The sequence below is a fragment of the Coffea eugenioides genome, chromosome 5 (assembly GCF_003713205.1).
Source record: "Coffea eugenioides isolate CCC68of chromosome 5, Ceug_1.0, whole genome shotgun sequence".
NCBI classification, from domain to species: domain Eukaryota; kingdom Viridiplantae; phylum Streptophyta; class Magnoliopsida; order Gentianales; family Rubiaceae; genus Coffea; species Coffea eugenioides.
The window spans coordinates 47,879,374-47,901,395 of NC_040039.1; the positions used below are offsets into that span (position 1 = coordinate 47,879,374).

General features: G+C 37.0%; 3 protein-coding genes and 1 non-coding gene across 5 annotated transcripts; 1 reads left to right on the plus strand and 3 right to left on the minus strand.

Annotated features, from left to right (window-relative positions):
- Positions 1-87: 87 nt before the first annotated feature.
- On the minus strand, positions 88-161 carry TRNAI-UAU. Its single transcript has one exon. It is a non-coding gene; the product is annotated as a tRNA-Ile (tRNA).
- A 3,550-nt stretch (positions 162-3,711) lies between these two features.
- LOC113772216 (WAS/WASL-interacting protein family member 1-like) lies at positions 3,712-6,226 on the plus strand. 2 transcript variants are annotated; one of them, XM_027316805.1, is made up of 5 exons: positions 3,712-4,739; positions 4,846-4,962; positions 5,333-5,502; positions 5,580-5,787; positions 5,909-6,226. In XM_027316805.1, the coding sequence occupies exons 1-5, from the start codon at positions 4,068-4,070 to the stop codon at positions 6,074-6,076; spliced, it is 1,335 nt and encodes a 444-aa protein (XP_027172606.1). In that variant the 5' UTR covers positions 3,712-4,067; the 3' UTR covers positions 6,077-6,226. The 2 variants fall into 2 exon arrangements, with proteins under 2 accessions (XP_027172606.1, XP_027172607.1); XM_027316806.1 differs by having other exon boundaries at positions 5,333-5,463.
- An 894-nt stretch (positions 6,227-7,120) lies between these two features.
- On the minus strand, positions 7,121-13,275 carry LOC113770048 (sodium/calcium exchanger NCL-like). Its single transcript, XM_027314396.1, has 7 exons — positions 12,820-13,275; positions 11,514-11,699; positions 10,597-10,778; positions 9,427-9,572; positions 9,039-9,309; positions 8,660-8,962; positions 7,121-7,674 (listed from the first exon to the last, which is right to left on the minus strand). Exons 1-7 carry the CDS (start codon positions 13,211-13,213, stop codon positions 7,426-7,428), a joined length of 1,731 nt encoding a protein of 576 aa, XP_027170197.1. The 5' UTR covers positions 13,214-13,275; the 3' UTR covers positions 7,121-7,425.
- A 3,993-nt stretch (positions 13,276-17,268) lies between these two features.
- LOC113771903 (sodium/calcium exchanger NCL2-like) lies at positions 17,269-21,891 on the minus strand. Its single transcript, XM_027316451.1, has 10 exons — positions 21,810-21,891; positions 20,144-20,485; positions 19,816-20,034; positions 19,525-19,709; positions 19,202-19,347; positions 18,851-19,115; positions 18,522-18,667; positions 18,116-18,371; positions 17,644-17,931; positions 17,269-17,355 (listed from the first exon to the last, which is right to left on the minus strand). The coding sequence occupies exons 1-10, from the start codon at positions 21,889-21,891 to the stop codon at positions 17,269-17,271; spliced, it is 2,016 nt and encodes a 671-aa protein (XP_027172252.1).
- Positions 21,892-22,022: the final 131 nt, after the last annotated feature.

Below are 22,022 nucleotides of genomic sequence, written 5' to 3' on the forward strand. Positions count from 1 at the left end.
TGATTGCCTTATAAAAAACTATCTAATTAAAACCAATAAATTTGGTTCCAATGAACCAATTTTTTTCAATCAAAATAGGTCACGAAATGGTCCCGGCGAGGCTCGAACTCGCGACCTCCGGCTCATAAGACCAGCGCTCTAACCAACTGAGCTACGGGACCCCTCGTTGTCAGATGTGTAATGTCCAAAATTGAAATTGAACGTCAGCCAAAGATGAGGAAACCGTATTGGTTCATGACATGGTAGCACACAGATCATATTATTATGCTCCAACCCCAAAAAAAAAAAAAAAGACAAATAAAAGTTAGCCCATAGATTGATAAAGTTAAGGATTAATCTTTCCTACACTGACAGTGTATACACTATCAGTGTTGGATGATTGATAACTATGCAAAATTTGAATTTGAAATTCAACTTTTGCACACATGTCATGAATCTAACGATGATAGTGTATACACCGTCAGTGTAGGAAAGATTTACTCTAAAGTTAAGGCTTTTTTTTTTTTTTTTTAAACTTAAATTAGCACCCAAGTAACCTATGCCAAAAAAGTTGCCTCAAAGAAAGCCAAAGGCGTTACATCAAGACGTATATTCAAAACTAAAACTTACACTACAAAGATCTGATATTTATTTGTGCACTTACCATAATTTCCCTTTTAGGAGGGACAATGAGGAGAGGAGGTGAAGGTTGCACAAAAGGGTAAGTGCATTTGTTTGGCCAAGTTTCAAAGATTTGAGATTTGTAAAAGAGGAATGGCCAACAAATTGAAATCCCAATCCAAGTCGTTGAAAAAGATAGATTGGCCTTCTTCAAAAATTTTTTTCTTCTTCTTCTTTTCCTTGTGTGTGTGTGATTTCCCACACATGACTTTAATGAATGTAGCATAATATAATAACTATTCTTTTTTTTTTTTTACCTTGCATCATTAGATTTTGAATAAAAAAAAATTAAATCTAAGTGATTTTCTACTTAAATCGCATCTAAGCCATAGATGATGGTCCATGTTCTTTGTTTAGTAGTAGAGTATCTGGTTTTTCCCTTTCTGTGTATATTTCTTTCCATGTTCTTCTAAGTGATTTTTTAACTGAGAAAAGGAATGGCAATCAAATTATACTAGTTTGTGACCAGGCATGCTCCTTAATTTCCTCAGAAAAACCCTGAAGGGATTTCATCCTCATCATTGGATCCCCTAATAAAAAGTTTTTTGCAGTATTCAAAACCTACCAAACAAGAGAAAGAATTTAATGATTCAAACCCCAAAGAAATTATATAGGAAACAAAATAAGAGAATGGCAAAAATCCCACTAAAGATTTGTCACTGTTCTAATCAATTGTTCAAGAAAACTAACATGTAAAAGCCTAAAAAGAAAAGCAAAAAAAAGAGAGACAGAATCTTCAGAAATAGATGCCCTTTAAATCTTGTACATGTAACAAGATCTTGGATGCACAAATGACAATGGAGTTGGTGTCAATGTCATGGAGGCTCCACAGTCCTGTCCTGGCCGATGGATGGCCCTCTTCCAGATACTATAAATTAAATGTTTTCTTTTCTTTTCAATAAGTTAGAGGCAGTTTGTTGAGACTAAGGTGGGACCATTCTGAAAGCCAAATCCATTGGCACATAAAAAGCTAGTGGAGATTTGGTGATGTTTTCAGTTATCTTGACCTCTGAGATGATTCCCCTTTTTTTTTTTTTTTTTCAAAAAAAAGATTGATACTCAAGTAAAACTGCTGAATCTAAAGCCAGTTGTTACTCACCAGGATTTTGTTGCAGGAACATATAGATTGGGCCAGGGATAAATATTTGATAACTCAGGTTTAAATGTTGAACTTCGAATTGTACGCACACAGCCAGCCGTAGGTTCTTATACTTATTAGCCCTTTGTATACGATCTTTCTTTTAAGACTCTCCTTTCCCTAAATTGGAATAGATTATGTTATATAAATATTATCATTGCCGTAAAAAAAAAGAAGAAGAAGAGAGTTTTACACACTGCAGGCATTTTGCATGCTTACTTAGTATGTTGTGTCAAAAATCATCACTGCATTTTGCATGCTTAGCTTCATTCCAATTTCCATGTCTAGGCTAAAAATTTTCACATCCCACAATCCTGATTCAGAAATTCAAGGGGTGTATATTTGTATGTAATAGCAGTTTGGATTCTTTTCTAAAGAGAATGGATTTTTTTTTTTTTCTTTGTATGAACCTAGCAAAAATCAAGAAGAAGATTTTCATTCTCAAGGCGTTAGATTATATCCATAATCCATCCCTTTTTGACTTAGATAAACCACAATCAAATACTACTATATCTCATTGGACAATGTAGGGATCGCATGAATCTTCTTTTGGGCTGTCGCTTTTAAGTTCTCTCTTCTTCCTACCTTTTTTTGAAATGTTAACAAACTTATCATACTCTTATCAACCAGAAAAAAAAAATTTTAAAAAAAAAGAAAAAGTAAAAATGAATGCACTCGTCCCCAATCCCCACCGATGATGTAATGGCTATATGATTTCCGGAAAATCCAACCTCTTTTCTAGAAAGACTTGAAAACTTTTAATCAATTCCAGTAAATTTGCGACATGCCAACTGTTGATTCAAAATATTCTAAGAAAGAAAATCAATTAATATTTATTCCGACTATTGATGACGGGAAAAATGTTCCAACTTACCAAAAAAATTGTACTATGTAAAATAAATTTACAGCCAGACGATTATTTCTTAATTCTAGCTTTAATTAAAGAATTATGGCTTCAGAACTCAACCTAACTAATTAAATCTTGTAAATACTAGGGATTTTGTAATTATGAAGGTTGTGTTTGGATTGCATTTTCCGTCATTTTTCATGGAAAAATTACTATAGCGATTTGATATATGTGAGGGAAAAAGGTGATAGGGAAATGTGATCACGGAAAACGATAATATTTTCTGACGGAAACAAGCAATCCAAGCATGGCCAAGTTTTCTGCCATGGACTAAACTAGAGACATTTCTCTTGTTGGTGAATTGCATTGCATGCATAGATTTTAGATTTATTTATAATAGTACAAATATATATATATGATTACCCACTGAAATATGGACCCACATTTTGACGTGTAGGATGGAAAGTAAATTTAAAAAAAAAAAACAAAGGGTAAAGAAAGGAATGTGGAAGAATTACAAATTGGAAGGAAAGTCTTAAGATAGGAAGATGCAGCGAGCACAATTAAGTGGCAGTGGCTGCTGCAGTGGTGTGGTATCTATAGCTCAGAGAAAGTACCTTCTTGAGAGTCGGTCTAGGAATAAAAGGAGGAGTGGAGCGAGGATTTGGGCGACTAATTAGACTAAGAATGTGAAAAGAGACCATGCATTAGATTTGGCATTATTATTATTATTGAGTATTATTTTATTATTATTTTCTCCTCTGTGAAACGAGCAAAAGAAAATATGGGTTCTTTTGTTGTTGTAGTAGTAGCAGTAGTAGTAGTAGTACTCGACTTTTTATTAAAAATCCCAGAAACATATTTAGCTAAATTGTCTTTGAGATCTGTCTCTCAGACACTACCAACTGGGTTTTGAGAAAAATCCGAAGCTTTCAGATTCTCTCTGTTCTCAAAAAGCCTTTTTCTCTCTCTGTCTACGCACATTTTGGGGAAGATGTGCTGTAAGTAAATAGAAAAACATTTCATTTTTTTTTTTCAAAAAGTTGTGATCTTTGCTGAATTTTGGGGAAGTTCTTGTTTCCATATAAGTAGCCGGTCATAACTCCATGACCTGCGAGATTATATGCAATCTATTTATGCAGATTTTGTTTCTTTCTCGGTTCTTCTCACTGTTTGTGGGTTTGTTTTAATTTGTCAAGATTTTCCATTTTCTCTGTTCTGTTCTTTTTTTTTTCTTCTAAGATTCTGTGTATCTCAAGAATACGGGGCGTTGATTTGTTTGCCAAATGGGGATTGGATGGTCTATGTATAAAAGGGAATGGGTTTTTTTTCTTTTTTATTTTGTGGGTTCTCTTTAAAATTTGCTCAGTACTACTACTATCAATGACTCTGAAATGATCTTTTGTATGGCTGACCACAACCATGGCTCAAGAAGACAATGGCCAAAAGTATAGCAATAGTAGTAGTGGTGGTGGGGCAAGTGGCAGTGGTGGTAATATTGGTGGTGGTAGTACTAGCGGTAGATCTCAGAAGAAGATGAAACAGAAGAAGGTCCCACAAAGAGGGTTAGGTGTTGCCCAGCTCGAGAAGATTAGATTGGAGGAACAGCAGAAAAAAGGGGTAGTTTTACAAGCTGCCGATGTATTGCCACCTAATCAGATTATATCGCCTAGTAATTCTTCTCCATGTTTAGCTGCTCAATGTCCCGCATTTAGGCCTAGTTTTTCTTCTTGTCATTCAGTGCCTTTGCCACCGCCATCACCCGGTGATCTTCCTTCGCCGAATTCTTTGTTTAGGCCAACCCCATCAATCCCAAGTGTTGATATTATGCATACAAACTCTGTTCCACTGTCGAAACCGTTCAACGTTGAAGGAGGAGGTGAGATAGGATGGTCCGCTGTCCCTGCTCTGCCTAAAGTGTGGAACGGTGAATTTAGTACTGATGGGGAGAGTCAGAGGTTGGATCATCTTGGATTCGCGTACCGGTCCAATGCGAATTTGCCTTTTGATTCCAGCAATCCCACTCCCTTTTTGTCCCTCCCAAATGTGTTGCAAAGATCACAACAATTTCAGCCACCATCTTCTTCATCGATGGTTGGTGAAGCTCTTTGTTGTTTTTTTTGCCATCTGCGTTAGTAATCAGCTGTTGTATTTGTCTTTGGAGGGATCATTTAGGAAAATGATTTGTTGGTAATTGCAGGTGAATATCTCATCAGCGATTTCATCTCCACCTATACTGAATTTCCAGATGGAGCCCCCTTCAAACCAAAATTTTTGTGCGAGCAACTACACACCTTTGTGGCCAGATGAAGAGAAGGTAATAGTTTTCTTTCCTTTATTCAATGAACTGTTGAAAATAGATTCTTTGGGTTTTTGAAACCAAGCGGAATATGTCAACATCTAGTAATGAGATTCCCAGGACAGCTTTCTTAGTTGTTCTAGATTTTTAGTTTGTTTTGCTATTGAAATTCTGTAATTTAGTGTTGATTGCACCTGTGACGTGTGAACAAATTGAGTAAAATTTTCCTCTTTTGCCAAATTGAGTAACTGAATGTAATGTTCCTCCTGTTTGCACATTAGAATCATTCCGTCTAGGTTTATGGCATTTCTGTTTTGCTATTTCTTTTCTTAGTTCAGTCCTATGTTTCATATGTAGATGATTGTAATCCTTTTATGATGTAATGTAGATGATTGGCATGAAGAGGCCATATCCCTTCCCTATGGAAACTCCACCAGCCCCTGCTTTTCACTTCAAATATCCTCCTTGCTACGTTGCTCCCATACCACGATTAGATGAACCTGCTTCATGCAGCAACAGGTGCACTGCCACTACTGAACCAGAATTTCCAGTTACCAGGTCTACCTTGATCTAGCATAATATTTCCTGCGTCAGTCAAAAGTTACTACCATAGTCTGACAGTATCCTTGTATCAGTTTCAGAGAAGGCCCTTCAAGATCAAGCACCCAGGCTGAAGCAACCCATAAGGAAGTGAACATCAGACAAAATGGAGGCCTGGATGGAGATTTTCTTACATTGGCGCCTCCAGCAGCTGCTGCCCCAAATTTGAATTCACAGTACAGGCATTTTTTATCGAATTCAGGGCCCCAGAGCTTATCTGAATTTGGATCTCAGCCAAGTCAAGTAAGAAACCCGAGGACCAAGATCATACTCCACTTAAGTGGCTTCTTTTAGGTTTCTCCTTCAGTTTTTATGGTCTCAAGTTGACCGTCTTTGAATAGTTTGCGTTTGTCATATATTGTAGGGAAGCAGTGACGATACCATCCAAGGCCAAGGGTCAAGCAAATCGATGCGGCCGCCTTTCTTTAGCTTCTTCCCTGCAGCTAAGAAGCAGGTTGGCCAGGTGGCAACCCCAGCAGACAACTGCAATGGTGATGTAGGAGAAAATGTTGATCTTAGTTTGAGGCTATAGACGCCATCCCCGGTTTTTGGCTGAATCGCAACTGTAGGCCATTTTGCCCTGCTCTGCTCTTTGATATGGCTATTCATTTCTTGCAGCGATTGTTAGTGCCTTGTTGATGGATCACCTGGTACAGAAGAAATCTACTCTTCCAAGTGGTAATTCGACTTCCATATGTAAGGCACGTTGATAGACAAAAGAATGAAGATAGTTTCGGATGTGGTTCCACATCTCGAGTTTTTAATTTCTACGCAATGGAAGTTTGGTGGCTCTGCTGACTTATCTTTTTTGGGGGGGCTTTTGGTGGGGTGGAAGTTTGGATGGCTTCCAAGTTGTTTTATCCCACCAGCTCCTCCAACGAAGTGAAAATAGATGAGAGTAATTTTAAATAGGAGAAAAAATGAATATCATGCCTTCTACTGTTCTACAGAAAGCTTTTAATCAACTTCTTCCCCCGCCCCCCATCCCTTCTTCCGACTTCCCCAAGGCAAAAATTATCTAATTAGGTTGTAGAAAGTGTCGAGGATATATTGAGGTAATATGAAAACATGGAGCCTGTAAGTTACTACTAATTTTCATAATCATTTGGCAAAGTTGCGAATTGTGTTTTTAACACATTTCGTCTGTGTTTTTAATTGATTAATTACTTTCGTTGAACACTTTCAAGACTAATTTATTTCTGGTCCCCCATAGGTCATTATTCAATCATTAGATCGTCAAGATTTAGATACATTAAACCAAAGGGTGAGCGTTCTCCGTACTATAAATTATAGTTTACAATGGTAAAGATGTTTGAAAATTTAAAAGCATCTTAACAGCACATTATACTACTTACTTCTCTAAATCGACCTTTTCAGCTTAGAATATGTTGAAATACTTGGAAGGCAAAAAACCAAGAGCGATACCTCAAAATATCTTACGACTTTAATACAAAAGGTCAAAACTCGGTCTACACGACCGAAAAATGCCCTCAAGTTACTTATCCTAGACAGCTTCAAATAGGAGTTTTATGACAGTTTTATTGCAATGAGGGGTATCCGGAACAATACTCGGATGGCATAATAAAAATCTTTAGATAAAATCTATCCATTACATTATTGAAATTGAATCATACTATTAAAAAGATATCATCAGATTGAAGTCCGGAGATATTGAAAAACAGAACAATCCCAATACAAAGAGGGGAGAAGGTAATGCCGGTACAGCTGTTCATATAGAGAGTATAAAAGCCATTGCTACATATAAATTCCCGGTGCGTGTGTGTTTGTGATCAGGATCCAAAAAAAGTCACTCTGGATGTACATATTTAAACCCAGAATTCTCGTCAATTAAGAGCCAAACGAGGGTACCAGCACAACAATCTATGACCAACCGAAAACATAGTCAAGAACGTAAACAAGTGCCAGGGAAAATGGGTACAGCAGGAAAGCTATCAGACTGGTCCAAAGAGGAAATGTAGTGCGAAGACTGCCGAAGATTCCCATGACGATGCAAACGATCAAGATAACCAACACTTCAGATGAGAAGTCCCACGTCAGGCCTCTAGCGTATACAAGGGCCAAAAAGACTGATAGACACAACACGTTGTTCATAGTCACAGCTCCATACAACTGCAAGGACAGAATAAGTTTGAGATCAGAATTATCAAGTAGGATCTGAAATAAAAGAGCTGCACATAAAGCCGAATTTCAGTCAGAAGATATTTGAACAACTTTTCTAGGGGTATGCTACCAAAAGGAAAATGAAATACCAGAGACAGGTCACAAAGAAGGGGATAAGATAAAGAAAACCAAGAAAGATCAACGAAGTCAACTTCAGCACCCACAAAAGTATCAAGAATAGACTTGGGATTGATCTACCAGTAATAGACTTGTAAGTATCAAAAATACCATGAAAAGTTTTTCAGCAAGACAGCAACTGTTGCGTGCTTGGGATTCAAAAACAAATAAATATATAAATAACTAATAAAGGAAAGGAGGAGGAGGAGGAAGAGGAAGAAAGAGGTGACTGTTGTGAGGTTGGTGAGCATTTGTTCCAATATTGAACCCTCTTTTCACCTTTTGGAGACCCCCCTTCCCTTTTTTCACCAAAAACAGAAAAACCAAGAAGAAAAGCTTGAAGGAATACACTATCAGTAGGGATGGCCATGCATTTGATGCAATATAGACTGTCTATATGCTTGCAATGGCTGCCTGTATCTAGCATTCATAGCCTTCATAGTGTCTGAAGCCTGGTGCGAGAATAGACAGGACTATCCTTGATCATTAGAATTTAATAGAAAGCACTCTTTTCTAAAAAATAGTAGAGAATGTCCATACTGATTGAGCCACTTCGAAAACAAAACCATAAACCAGACACAAGCTGGCAAGGAGCTCCCATCCCATTAATCAATCCCTTTTCCAGCACCTCAGTTTTTAACCTTGTAATTGCCCAGAGCATGTTATGGGTATGCTAGGAAACATCTGCACTTAATCGCTCTTCTTCTTTTATGGGGGAGGAAGAGGGGTAGGTCGGGGAGGGACATAAGAATGCACCTTCATATAGGACAAAAGTTGTAAAATATCAGAATAAGAAACAACAAATGGAAAATCAGACCTCTGAAAATGTCAAAGAAGCAGATCTTAGCTTCTTGCGGGTGGCAAATATTATTGCTGATACTGCCTCACTAGAGTTGGTTGCCAGTGGCAGTGCAATGAATGAGATGAAAAAAGAAGGAATACTTGTAGCACTTGAAAAATTATCAACAGCGTCAACCAAGGGATCTGCAAATACAGCGGCAATAACAGTCCCCAATAACAACAGTAATACAGCCTTAATTGTGGTCCACCGGGGGTTGTCAACACCCTCAACAATTTCATCACTCTGCTCCCCTAAAAAGTAATGTTCTCTCTTTGTTTGCTGCAAAAATGTCTCAATAGTGTCATAATCATTTTGGAGATCAAGCTCCCTGGTCAAAGCCGGAAAAAGCACATACCTCATGAAAATCTTCCAAATACTTCATTGTACCGGGACCAGCCTGAGAAGCTCTGGAACCCTTGGCTTCATCAAGCCATCTTGAAATACCATAAAAAAATTCATCGAAACTAATTAGAGAATCTCGAGACGTGTCAAAATCCTTCATCACCTTTTCTACGGCATCATTCTCATCCAGATTTATCTCTTCAAAGCGGATTCCTATGACCAGTGCTCTTAATTCAGAAGAAGAGAGGCATCCATCTTTATTCTCATCAATTGTGTTAAAAAGCCTGTTTCATAAATCAAGCCAGAAAGAAAATGGACAATGAATCAAAGATGTTTAGCCATTGAAAGGTATACAGAATGCTCAATAACTAAAAATCAGCTGCAGCAGAAGCAGCACATACTTTTTTAAGACCTCCGTATTAATTGTCCCGTCATCATTACAAAGCCTCCCTAAAGCTCGCATTTTCAAATGCTTCAGAATGCCTGAAATCACACGCTTATGCTTTGCGAATGCTAGCCGTCTCCTCTGTATCCAAGGCTGAAACACCTGCAAAGCTCCGTTTGAGGAAAAAGGAAATAGAATCAGGTATTCAAGATAAAGACATCATTTCAAAGTGGAGAGAGAGAGACAGAGAGACAAAGAGACAGACAGACTGAAGCGGCAATGATGAAGACTATCTCAAGTGTCATTAAACATGCAGCAAAAGCAATTGAGTACTGCTCTCCAAAGAGTCAGAGATTCCTACCTTCCAGTAATGTTTCAAGTTAAAAAAAAAAAAGGGCTGATACTAGCATTTGTAAGCTACAATTTCATTTAAAATATCTTTCTTCGCTTTACAAATATGATTTTACCTTAACTTCTACTGACGCATTTTCATTAAATTTTCCTTTTTTTTTTAATAAAATAAACACCCTTGAATGTTTTCACTCTATATATGTATGTATGTATGTAACAATGACTTATTTACACTTCTATCGAATAATATAAATATAAATCAACCGAGAACAGACGATATCTTGGCTACAACTATCATACTGATGCCCTACTGCAGAATTATTAAATTCAAGACACGAATTGCTCCCTAACATATAATTTCATTGCGTAGTGTTAGGATATACCAAGTCTCCAATAGCATAGCATCCTAAAAGAAATTATTCTGTTTCTCAAGCAGTAGAGTACAACTTTTCCACATTAGAACTCATCTTTACAGAGATCAATTCATCAGTATTTTGGAAAAGCCTACTGTACAAAGACAAGAAGCTGCTAATATGCATTGTGGGCTTAGGCATGTTAAGCTTGCTTTGCACCCAATCCAGAGTATTAATTACTATGAACTCACAACAAGGGTGACCATTAAATGCATTCATGACAAGGGTGACAATTAAGTTTTTTTGCATCATCAGACAATTCAAGTGTAAAGTTTGCACAAAAGTTCAAGATTTTTGCACTCTCAAGTACACACAAAGATGCACTATCTTTCTCGACCAAGCAAGGATGTAGAGGAGAACTGCTAGCATGCAGTCATAACCCAACCCTCTCCTGCCATAGAAAATAGGAAGAAGAAAACTACCTGATATAGGCAATAGGAAATCAGAAGTGCAACGGAGACAATAAGAGCAATCAAGACCGCTAAGTGTCTTCCAGAATTTGAATTGAGCATTTGAGGTAGTTGAACTACTAAAAATGGGAGCACAGAAACAGCCATGATGATTGCAGCATAGCATGTCCAGATATCAGTACTAACACCAGAGCCTGCATGTATAAATAAATTCAAAGAAAATCAAATACAGCACCATCTCACACTCAATGACCTATTTGGGAGGATTACTTCTGAAGCCACATCAAAGCTGATGAAATGATACAAGAGGAGCATAACAGCTGCTAATTTTGACAAAAAGTCGCATTATAGCAAGCCTAAAGAGTCAGGAAAACTATTGAAAACATACTCCTTATAGACCTTAACTACATTTCTGTTTTCACACATAAGTTCAAATTTCCAAAATACAGCAAAAGCAAATGTAGTAAACATAAACCAAAAACAGAAAACAACATATCATCTTCCAAACCTCACTTCAACATAATTTGCTACATTTGATGTTAAACACGTCCAATAAGGCAATCCACAAGAAAAAAGAAACTCCTATTTCGACACCAACTCTTCCTCCACTTTATGGAAAAAGTTCAGTGTACATAACATTTAGAGCAGCTAATGAATGGCTCAAGCAAACATGAATCCCTCCACAGGCTCATTGGAATGGACATGCACAAATAGACTCTCTCTCGATCTCACTCACACGCTGAGACAAGCAGCTTTATAGTTGCAAAAGTGTAAACCCAGGGGGGGGGAGCAAAATTCTAATCAATTCAGTAACTTAGTCTAATTTACTTATCAAGAAAATAAATACAATATAGCATTCTTCAAAAGTAAGTAGGAAGCCTTCCTTAACATGCCATTAGAAAGAAAGAATGAGAGCCCGAGAGACATACCAGTCAAGCTGAATCCTTTTGTATCCTGTAAATCTTTGGCAACATGGTTCTCTATGTCACACTTGCCTACAGTAACACACGCACCCCATATAACCGTGAGAAGCATGACTGTTGAGCCAGCTAGCAAGCCTATTCCAACTGAGACCTGGCTTTGAGCAGTTTCAGCGCTTCCAGATAGCCCAGATACTTAAAAAGGCAAAAAAAAAAAAAAAAGACAAAAGGAGATTGACCAGAGAAAGGTATAAATCAATACAGGTATGAATTAATAATGGCTTTTGGAAGACATGAATAGTCTCACAATAATTGACAAGAAAAAAGTGCTGTAGAGATCACAAATAGTTATGCAGCACTTATTGGTGGAAGACCTGAAAGCTCAAAACATAACATAAAGGACTTTTCATTAGTTAAAGACACCAAGAGAAAACCATGTTCAGTGATTACTTGAGACAGTTGAGGTAAGAAGCGCAACAACCCTTGGAATCAAAAAATAACCATGGCAATTAAGTTCTTATCCACTTCATCATGATTACCTCTGTTTACACGCTTATCAGATTGTTCAAACTATCCTTCAACTTTGCAAATGTTTTGCACCAATATCCAAGATGCAGTTTCGATAATAAATAGAAACCTCCATTTATAAATGAGTGCATCTAAAGAATTCACTTCAGAACTTCCTTCAACCTGAAATCTAAGTTTCACATCTCACAAGTTAACGGCTGCCAAACATTCGAGTCATTTACATAACCAAAAGCAACTGCTGCATGTAGTCTGCCAAACATTCAGTTCAGATCATGTTATTGTAGTATAACATGAATACAATGCTTAAACTTTGTCAAGATTTCACATCTCCAAAGCAAGTTTTATCCTTTATTCCTTTTGACTCTCAATCAAACCAGCAGTTAGCACCCAAGTCATCATAATTAAAAATAAAAACACAAAACAAGGGGGGGAAAAAACAAACGAGGATCAGAATTCAGTATTTTCCACCACCACGCTCCTAAATTTTTTTTTTTTTTAAATACAAACAAACTTTCCCTCATAGAGTGACAAGCAACTCGATAACCAGCTTTTAGACCCACGATACAACTTTGAATCCTTGAACTATCCTTTATCCTTCCACACTTCTCAAAGCAAATAAACACCAAATCATTTCCCAAAAATTACAAAGTATAAAGAACTCCAGATCACCAACATCAAAAAAGTAGCAAGTCAATAAAAGGAACGGAATAAATAAATAAAAGTTGTGATTTTCGAAATAAATTTTTTAAAAAAAAGTGACGAAAAGAAACACAGTAAGAATTGTTACCGAGAATGAGCATAGCATCAGGAAGAGCACCAAGTATAGGAAGAAAGAGTCCGCCGATAAGACCGGGACCGAGTATTTCCAGCAGAAGCTCACTCCCGCTGGAAAGAAAAGTTGCCGCGAGAAACATGAGATAGCCGTAGACCACAATTAAGAAGAGGTTTCCAAGTATAGTGGTGGTGCACGGCATGAATCCGTAGGTCTGCTCACACGTCTCCTCCGCAGCTGAAAACATCCGGATAACTGGCGAAAGCCGCTGCTGCTCCTGCTGACTGTGGACCCCATCCGACACGAGATCTGAACCGTCGTCACCGATGAAACGACCGCACGCTATACCGCAGAGTATCAGGCATATGAAAAGCGTGAGAGAAATTGAAGGCTTGTGCTTTCGAGCCATGGTTTAAGGGGGAACGAAGCCCTTGATGTCTTTTGACTATATATTACATACACATAAATAAATATTACTCCTATATATGAAAAATGTTAGATATATCTATCCCTATCTATTTATATATGGTGTGTGTAATTCTGTGAATGTATATCTGTCGGGAAGTGTGAGTATGCATTACTATTATTTAGTGTGTAAAATGTGTGTGAGATCCGTGGTCGGAAGCGAGGAGTTTACGTGGACGTTGGACGGACTCCTGGTGAAGACGATTGGCATTATCAGGTTTAATTAAAGAGAAAGCAGTGGGGGTAGGAATGTTAATTACTACTTAATTAGTAGTAGTGTTACTTTACTAGTATATTCAACTTGTGCAATTTTATATGTATCTCTTCATATTTGTCCACTGAGTATCCTCAAATAGACAATTCAGCCTATTTGTTTAAGTATTATTACGAGTAAATCTTATATGCACTAACAGTATATATATTATTACGGTTAGATATACGACACATATGTAAAATTTGAGTTTCAAATTCAAATTCGTATTACATGTCATGCATCTAATGATGAAACTGCATGCACTGTCAGTGTATAGAAAATTAATCCTATTATTATATGATTCTCTTGACGGGATTCTTAAGATTTGTATGTAACATATGTTAGGCAAAATTTGAAGAAGAAAAAAAAAAAAGAAAACTTTACATTAATGTTACAATTAATTATATTTTTGCAGAGAGATAAAACAAGCATATTATTCATAGTGTGTGAAATGAATTAATACTCCGTCGATGGTCTTCTCCACCTCCTATCAGCAACAAGGAAAAAGCAGAAGAACAAAAGTCAACTAATAAGCACCTTCTTTGAATCATACTAGAAAGTTTGTCCATAGAAAAGATCAAACAAGGAAGTCTCTTGCTCCCATAGTCTTATTATATTGTCACTATCCAAAGGCTGCTATTTCCAATTAGCCAAATAAAAAACAAAAAAGAAGGAGAAAAGAACGGTGACAGAGACAGGAAAGTCAATAATGACGTGAATTGCTATTTTGCTTATTCATAAATAAATGATTTTAATTGTCATCCAATTTGAGCAAATGATGAAAAACGTCAATTATAGATTACTAAGGGCATGTTTGTTCTCAAATGTAGAACTAGAAAAACAATTATAGATAATAACAAAAAAGATTCTTTTGAAAAGCAAGGCTTCCGTGGTTGTCCTTTTATGAGGTGGCGATCCGATATCTTCCTTTCCGCGCCGAGTTGTGACAACTCCCCAAAGGAATCGTAGTCATTTGTTATTATGATTTCATTCAATTCAGTTCATTTGTTGTGATTCTTAGTATAATTTCGACGTAAATTCGTACAATTTTAATATAAGATGATAATCGTAAATTTGTTAAATGATTTAATAAAATTTATCTTTATACCAAAATTACAGTAATATTTTTATAATATTAAATATAAATTAATCTTGTATATATTATCGATATATACATTATTATCATTAAAATATATGATACATGTACAAAATTTGAATTTAAAATTCAAAATTTACTCATGTACCATCCGTAATAATGTATACACTGACTGATAGTCTGTATAAAATTTACTCATTAAATATTTGTACAAATAACCCGATTGAATGAAACAAAAGTTCCTGGGTTGACAAAAATTAGTCCGGCAATGCTGGGATACTGGATTGACAAAAAAAAAGAAACAAAGTTCAACTGGGGATGACTGATCCTTTGCCATGTGGAACATGATGACGAAGCCGGCTGTTCTTTTCTCAATAGAATGATAGATTGATGAAATCTTCCTTCGTCCTTTTAAGTTTTCCCGTGAGGTCGCGTGGCCGTACAAGTGTAGTGCTGAGGAGAGGAACAGCGATGATGAACACGGCTTCAGGGCTTGGGGCCCATGGGAGCCTTGAAGCGTTGGACCACCACCCAGGAATGGGATGCCCATTCTTGCGCCAGGACGCCGTAAAGTTTATCCTTTTCGTTAGTTGTTAGTTGGGATGCATGGCCCAGTATCAAGTTGCGTCAAGTATGGGTTGATCCATTTATCTGTCGGCAAAATCATGTTTGGTTTTAAGTGCCAAATGTTTAAATACGATGAGACACATTATCGCTGTCTAGAGAATAAACTATTTATTTACAAATTTCCTTTTTGGATGCATGAAAAAAAGACTTGCGTCACAAACTCCATTCAAAATTTGATGAAAATTACAAAAATGGGCCCACAGTTGGACATTTTTGAGAGGGCAGTTTTAAAATGTCCATCGATCCAATAAACACTAATAATGCAATGTAACAGATGAAACACTCTCTTTACGATCTTATCCTCCTCATGTCATCGGAAAAAAGTCAACTATATAATACTGTGCAACAAAAACAATAATTACTATTTAACTCAATTCAACACTTAAACTTAATGAATTCATAAATGTGTTTCATAACAAAAAATTGAACATTTGAATTAATTAAATGACGTTGAATTTTCTAAACAAAATTTGCTTTAAAAAATAAGTGATAAGCTGTTATTCACTTATCACTGAATATGATATACATTCAAATGTATCTAATTTAATATTTATCAATTTAATAATTTAATAGATTTAGATTTCAAGTTTCAGTTTTCAAATTTTAATTTTATCGCAAAGTCAAGATTGTTCTGCATGCCAAATATTACATGAACTTTCAGGTTATGATTTTCTAGCTTTTGGGTCCAACATATAGGACGTCGAAATTTAATACTTTCTTAGCATAAGTATTATGGATCTTGAATGAATTAAAACAATATTCACCATGGGAACTATTTAGCAATTTGGTAAAAGCATAAAAAGAGAAGCCCCGCCCGGGGCGGGGGCCGGGAGGGGAAAATAAGCCTGACCCCAGCTTTTGATTTTGCGATATTTCCTAAGTTCTAAAACACGCATCGGTTGGTCTGTTGGTGTAAGGTCGCATCAGTTGATTAGGTCACCAAAACAAGCGTACCAAGTCCTTTTCCTAATAATCCATTCATTGACCATTTGGCTGATTTTGCTTTGGTGGGAAGAGACTACTTGGTGGTGATGACTGATGAAGACAAGTAACGAGAGACAGAAGGATGCCGAAAGGCAAGGATCTTAAAAAGCTGAAAAGCCAAAATAAAACAGATGGCTATTTTTTTTTCTTCCAATTTTTCCACTTACAACTCTTTTAGTTCCCACCTCCTGCTCTTTGAATTGACGAAAAAGCAAATTTTGTGAGTTGTTTTGTGGGTCAAGAGCCCAAAGGTTTCAGGCTGTTAGCTCCAATGGCAGTGGGAGTAAAGCTCAAGACTTTATCGCGGTCACAGATTACAAATTTCGGTCGGCTTCTTGGTCCACATTCCACGGACGAATTGGTTAATTCACTGAATATTGTGGATTGATGCGCTTTGCTTTATCAAATTTATTTTCAACAAATTGAATACAAAATAATTATAAGAAGAATCCTACTGCGACAATATCAGAAAATCGACCATTACTCTCATCACGTGACTAACTTACCGTTAAGGGATACTGATTTTATCTTTAAGAAGTCCTTATGATTTTGTAGTTTTTTTATACTTATTCTTTGACATTTCATATTGCTCATTGTATGGAAAACGCTCTGCCTGAAACTTAGAAATTTGCTATGTATAAATAAAATGCATGTTAAATTGCGGATTCTGCATAAAATTGATAATCTTTATACATTCTACAAAAATCAATTATTTCAAAGGCTAAGTTATATCATCTTTCTTATCTATACAATATACACTAAGGCATTCAAACATAATTCACACGTAACTTCGCAGCTAACTGATCTAAAGTTAATCACACGTACAATCAGTTTGATGATGCGCATGAACATTCATCCGTCTCCAAGGGCCAAAATCAAGTGTGGTTCGATGGGCAAATATCATGCGTGAAGCAGATAAACCAGGACCAAAGATAATGGATACAGGAAATAGGCCACGAGTGAGGTCCAGAGCGGGATGATGGAGCTGAAACTTGCAATCAAGCCCACGATAGCCGAGACTATCAGAACTATCAGTACTTCAGCTGAGAAAATCCATGTCAGGCCTCCTCGGAGAAAGCAGGACAGAAAAGCCCAGCATGTTGTTCATGAAAACTCCGCCATAAATCTGCATTAATTATTAAACCTTTAAAAATGTCAATCTCTCTCGATAAGTGAATAACTCATCACTTGAATATAATTTTCTTTCTTTTTTTTCGCTACGTTGACAAAACTATAATGGACTTGGAATTAGCACGACATAATTCATGTTCATTTGTTTTTATTTGTTCTAATTGCATTATGTATTTAAAAACCTCGTAATGTCAATTTTAGACCAAAGCCTCGTCAGCTCTTTATATCCGGTGTTTAGTGTGAAGTTTAGCTTTAATCAAGCATCGGAATTGGATTAACAAACCTCTGAAAATGTCAAAGAAGTGGTTCTTGGTTTCTTTCTGCGTGCCTCGCTGATTGCTGAAATTGCTATCCTAGCATTAGTAGCCAGTGGGACTAAGATAAAAGAGATGAAAAATGATGGCATATTTGCGGCTTCCGAAAAATTCTGAACACTTTCTATGAGGGGTTCAGCTAGAATTCCCAGCATGCCTGTGCCAAGCACCAAAAGAAATATGGCCTTGGTCCATGCAAGTAGAGATTTGTTAATGCTCTTCACCTCCAATAGTTGGTCCGTCTGCTCCCATGATTTCTGCACAATTTTATAGACAGTTTGCCATTTATTACCAGCCAAGCCAAAATTATACACAACCGAAGCAGATAAAAAAGTCCCCTTTTACTTTGCTAAAACTTGGCTGATTCCAACTTTCCATTATGTTAGTTTAGTCAACGTTAAAGCAAATGTAATCAATTCAAAGATCAGAGCCCCCACATACTTGAAAATTTTCATCCTCGCTTTCTTTTGAGTTGGTAGATGCATTTTCATTCTTTTGCAGCCATTTTGACAATCCTGTAACAAATTCTTCCTCATTAAGCATACGATCACCATCTGTATCGAGTTCTTCCATCATCTTGGCCACTGCGTCATCCACACTTAGAGATGTAGGACCAAATTTGATCTCAGTCAACAGTGTTTTCAACTCGGAAAATGATATGCGACTATCCTTGTCCTCATCAATGCTGTCAAACAACCTGGAATACAAAACAAAGGGGAACAATGCACAAGTATTTCATCAGCACCTATAATTCCAGACTTATTTCCTACGGAAGTGACTGCCTGCAGCAAAAAGGGTCGGGGTGAAATGAATGCTTAATGAATTGTATAATCTGAAACTAATTGACCTTTTTATAGCAATTATATCTGGTTCTCCATCTTCTGTCAAAAGGGTTCCTAGTGCAGAGCTCTGAACGTGTTCCAAAATTTCTGATACTATATGCTTCATTATTTCGCGTTCTTCCCTTTTCTTTTGAATCCAAGGTTGGAGGACCTGTTATGTAGTACAAGTATTGAACATGAACGAGGATGAATCAAGTAGTTAGTGAAAACTCCTTCATGAATATCTCTGTGATCTAGCAAATTAATCTGCTTTAGCTAGACTCTTGATGAACTTAAAACTTGTTTTTATGGAGGCAATGAGAAATATTTTGAACCAGGTAGCAAAAGATGGTACCTGGTACAAGTGTTTCAGTGACTTTTTGGAGAGATATCGTTTACCCAATGCCTGTTTTGTGTCATCAAGCCATTTTGTAACGCCACTGACAAATTCATCAATGCTAATTTTCTCATCAGCGTCCATGTCAAAATCCCTCAACATCTCTGCCGTTGCTTCATCCTTGTCCAACTCTACATTCCTAAATTTGATTTCCTTGAGCAATTCTTGTAGCTCAGAAACAGAGATGAAGTTGTCCCCATCATGATCCGTATTTCGAAATAGCCTGCAGCAGAGCAGTACGAGTATTTTAATGTTTCTTCAACCAAAATAGATGGAAATTTCAGTTTCCATCTGAATTTGACATCACACCTTCTAATCGCTGTTACATTAGGTGCCCCTTTAGGGGTAAGTACCGCGCCTATTTCATGATTCTGCACATGGTTCAGGATGTCAACCACCAAATGTTCATGTTTTATGTATTCTAATCGTCTTCTTTGGATCCATGGCCGAAAGATCTGCATAGCATTCCCAAGTCAAGATCACCACGAAAATGTTGACAACATTGTGGAAGAAAACTAATCGCTATCATAATGTAGCAAAAATTAAGCACTAAATAGATAAGAGAAAGCTGAATTTGAAATGTACATAGTTAAATGGGGAAAAAACAATAATCTCTGCTTCAAATGAATTACCTGATAGAAGAAGTATACGAGCAAGAATGTGACAGAAATAAGCAGAGAGATAATGATGAAAGCTAGTTCCCCCGAAGAAGATAGACCAAAGACTACTGGAACTTGGATGGTAATAAAGGGTATCACTGAGAGAACCATAATTCTTGCTGTGTGCGATGTCCTTGTATCCATTGTCAAGCCATAACCTGCGACAGCAACAATTTATGCTAAGCTAAATATATGGCACTAGTTTAGGTAGATGTTAAAGGCACTCAGAAGCTATTCAAGTGGAAAATGAAATTAGGAATAAACCCTTTGATCGGGAAAATAATCTCTTGAATTGGCTTCGATTGCTAGTACTGGAACTTGCGAAAGAAGTACGTTTCTTGCCATTGGGGAATTCTTGACTGGCAACGATGACACAAGTTCCCCAAACTATTGTAAGCAGCAAAATTGTTGATCCAGCCAGCAGCCCTGCTCCAGTTAGGACATATTCTTGGGCAGTTTCTCTGCTGTTCAACAGTCCAGATGCTGATAAAAACAGTCGTGAAAAGAAACCAGGACAAATCAAAGGGTTAGCTTAGCTCCTTTCATCTAGAATATTTTGGTCGAGAACTCAGATGATTAAGGGTCTGCTTACCAAGAAGGATGAGAGCTTCTGGAAGAGATCCTAGAACATGAAATGCACTTGCACCAAAAATGCCAGGGCCTAGAATTTTGAAAATTCGTTCCCCTCCAGAAGCAACTAATGATTCTCCCCGAAACAGCAGGTATTCATACACTACGATAAGGAAGAGATGCCCCAAAAGAGTGTTTGAGCATGGTAAGAAACCATACAGTTGCTTACATCCTTCTGAAGAATCCATCCCTTTGAAAGCTATAAAGGATGATGACTCCTTTTCACGGAAGTCATCAACGCCATCTGAAACCAATTCAAGATGGTTGTCGTGGCCTAGTAATACTCTACCAGCTGCAACGTTGGCTGTCAATAGCAATAGAAGAAAAAAATCCACAAGACTTGCAGTTTTTCCCATTAATCCGATCGATATCACGAGTACCGTTGATCCTAAAGAAGCAAGGCAGCTGTTAAAAAAAATTTTTTTTTTTGATCTTCAAGAATTGGCAGCTTGGAATGCTGATTAGAAATGAAGTTTGATGAGCCAATGAATTTGTCAAGTTCTTATAATACTACCTACTTTTGGTCAGTTGACCTGGGACAGGAGGAGCTTCTATTCACAGAATCCGAGTTTGAAGCTCATATGATAGCCGCCTGTTGAAACAGGTATTAGAAAATTTTGAATATGTAGGCTACAAGTAATTTGTTTCTTGCAAGTTAATGTGTTGATCAGGCCTTTTTCTTGAAGTTGAAACTTCTACCTGTATTGCTCCTAGGAAGATTCCTAATACTATCCATATACAACACTAGCAGTATACTTTTCAACGTTCTGTAAATCATTTTCCGAAAGTTAGAATCGGAGAGTCGTGAAACCGATGAACTTATCCGCCCGTCACCTTAGATTTTGTCAACACACCTCCACGAACCTTATTAGGGCCAAGTCTATAAAACCGAATCTGTCACTTAACTCAAAAAATTTTTTTTTTTAATCACAGAGAACACAATTTTGTGGGGTTGGGAGTAGAGGTAATGTAAGTAGGGTGGATTCAAGATCTCTCGCGTACCAAAAAAAAAAAAGAATTGAAGAGAATTAATTGATCAATTGGTTAATCAGATTTATCAAATTTAGATGTAACTAGACTAATATCATGGTTGTTCATTAAATTGTTACCTCATGCAATATATACAGGAGTTAAAATCAAGTATATAGGTTATATTCCTATGATTAATAACCGCAATTATTACGTAATGATCTGTATCTGTTGACAAAATTTTCAATCTCTTTTCGTACTTGTTCTAATCACTCAAGTACATACAATTTGTTGAGAATAGAGTAAAAAACTTGAGGAGCCCTTAAATTACCATCGTTGTCGAGTTCTGGTCCCCGATCTAATTTTTATTTCCGATGAGCTACTAAACAATTAAAAATGCATAACTTAAGTGCTTCCGGTCATTTTATACCGAAGTCAAGCTGGAATTAAAGGGCAATTTCGTCCAACCATAATTGAAACATCTGGACCAAAATTAGCATTAGATCCTTTAGACAAGAATTCTAACACAAAAAAGCATTAGATCTTCACCTTGAACCCTTTTAGATCCATTAGACAGATTTCTAATAAAAAAGCATTAGACCATCTTCACCTTGAACCGTTTACCAATAATCTCCTTGTACCTAAAGATAGAATCCAACCTCTGCAAGCAAAAGCTCTACCAGCGGTGTGGGGAACAACACAGTGACTAGCAACCCAGCCAATCAAGCATCTTGGTGGCATGGTTCAAAGTCACGGTTGCGGTCGCGGTCGTGACCCGGAACGTTCCACATCGGTCTCGGCATATCGGTTGCGGTCTCAGTGAAACGTAAATTTTAAAGTATTTAATATTCTAAAAATTCTTAATAATATAA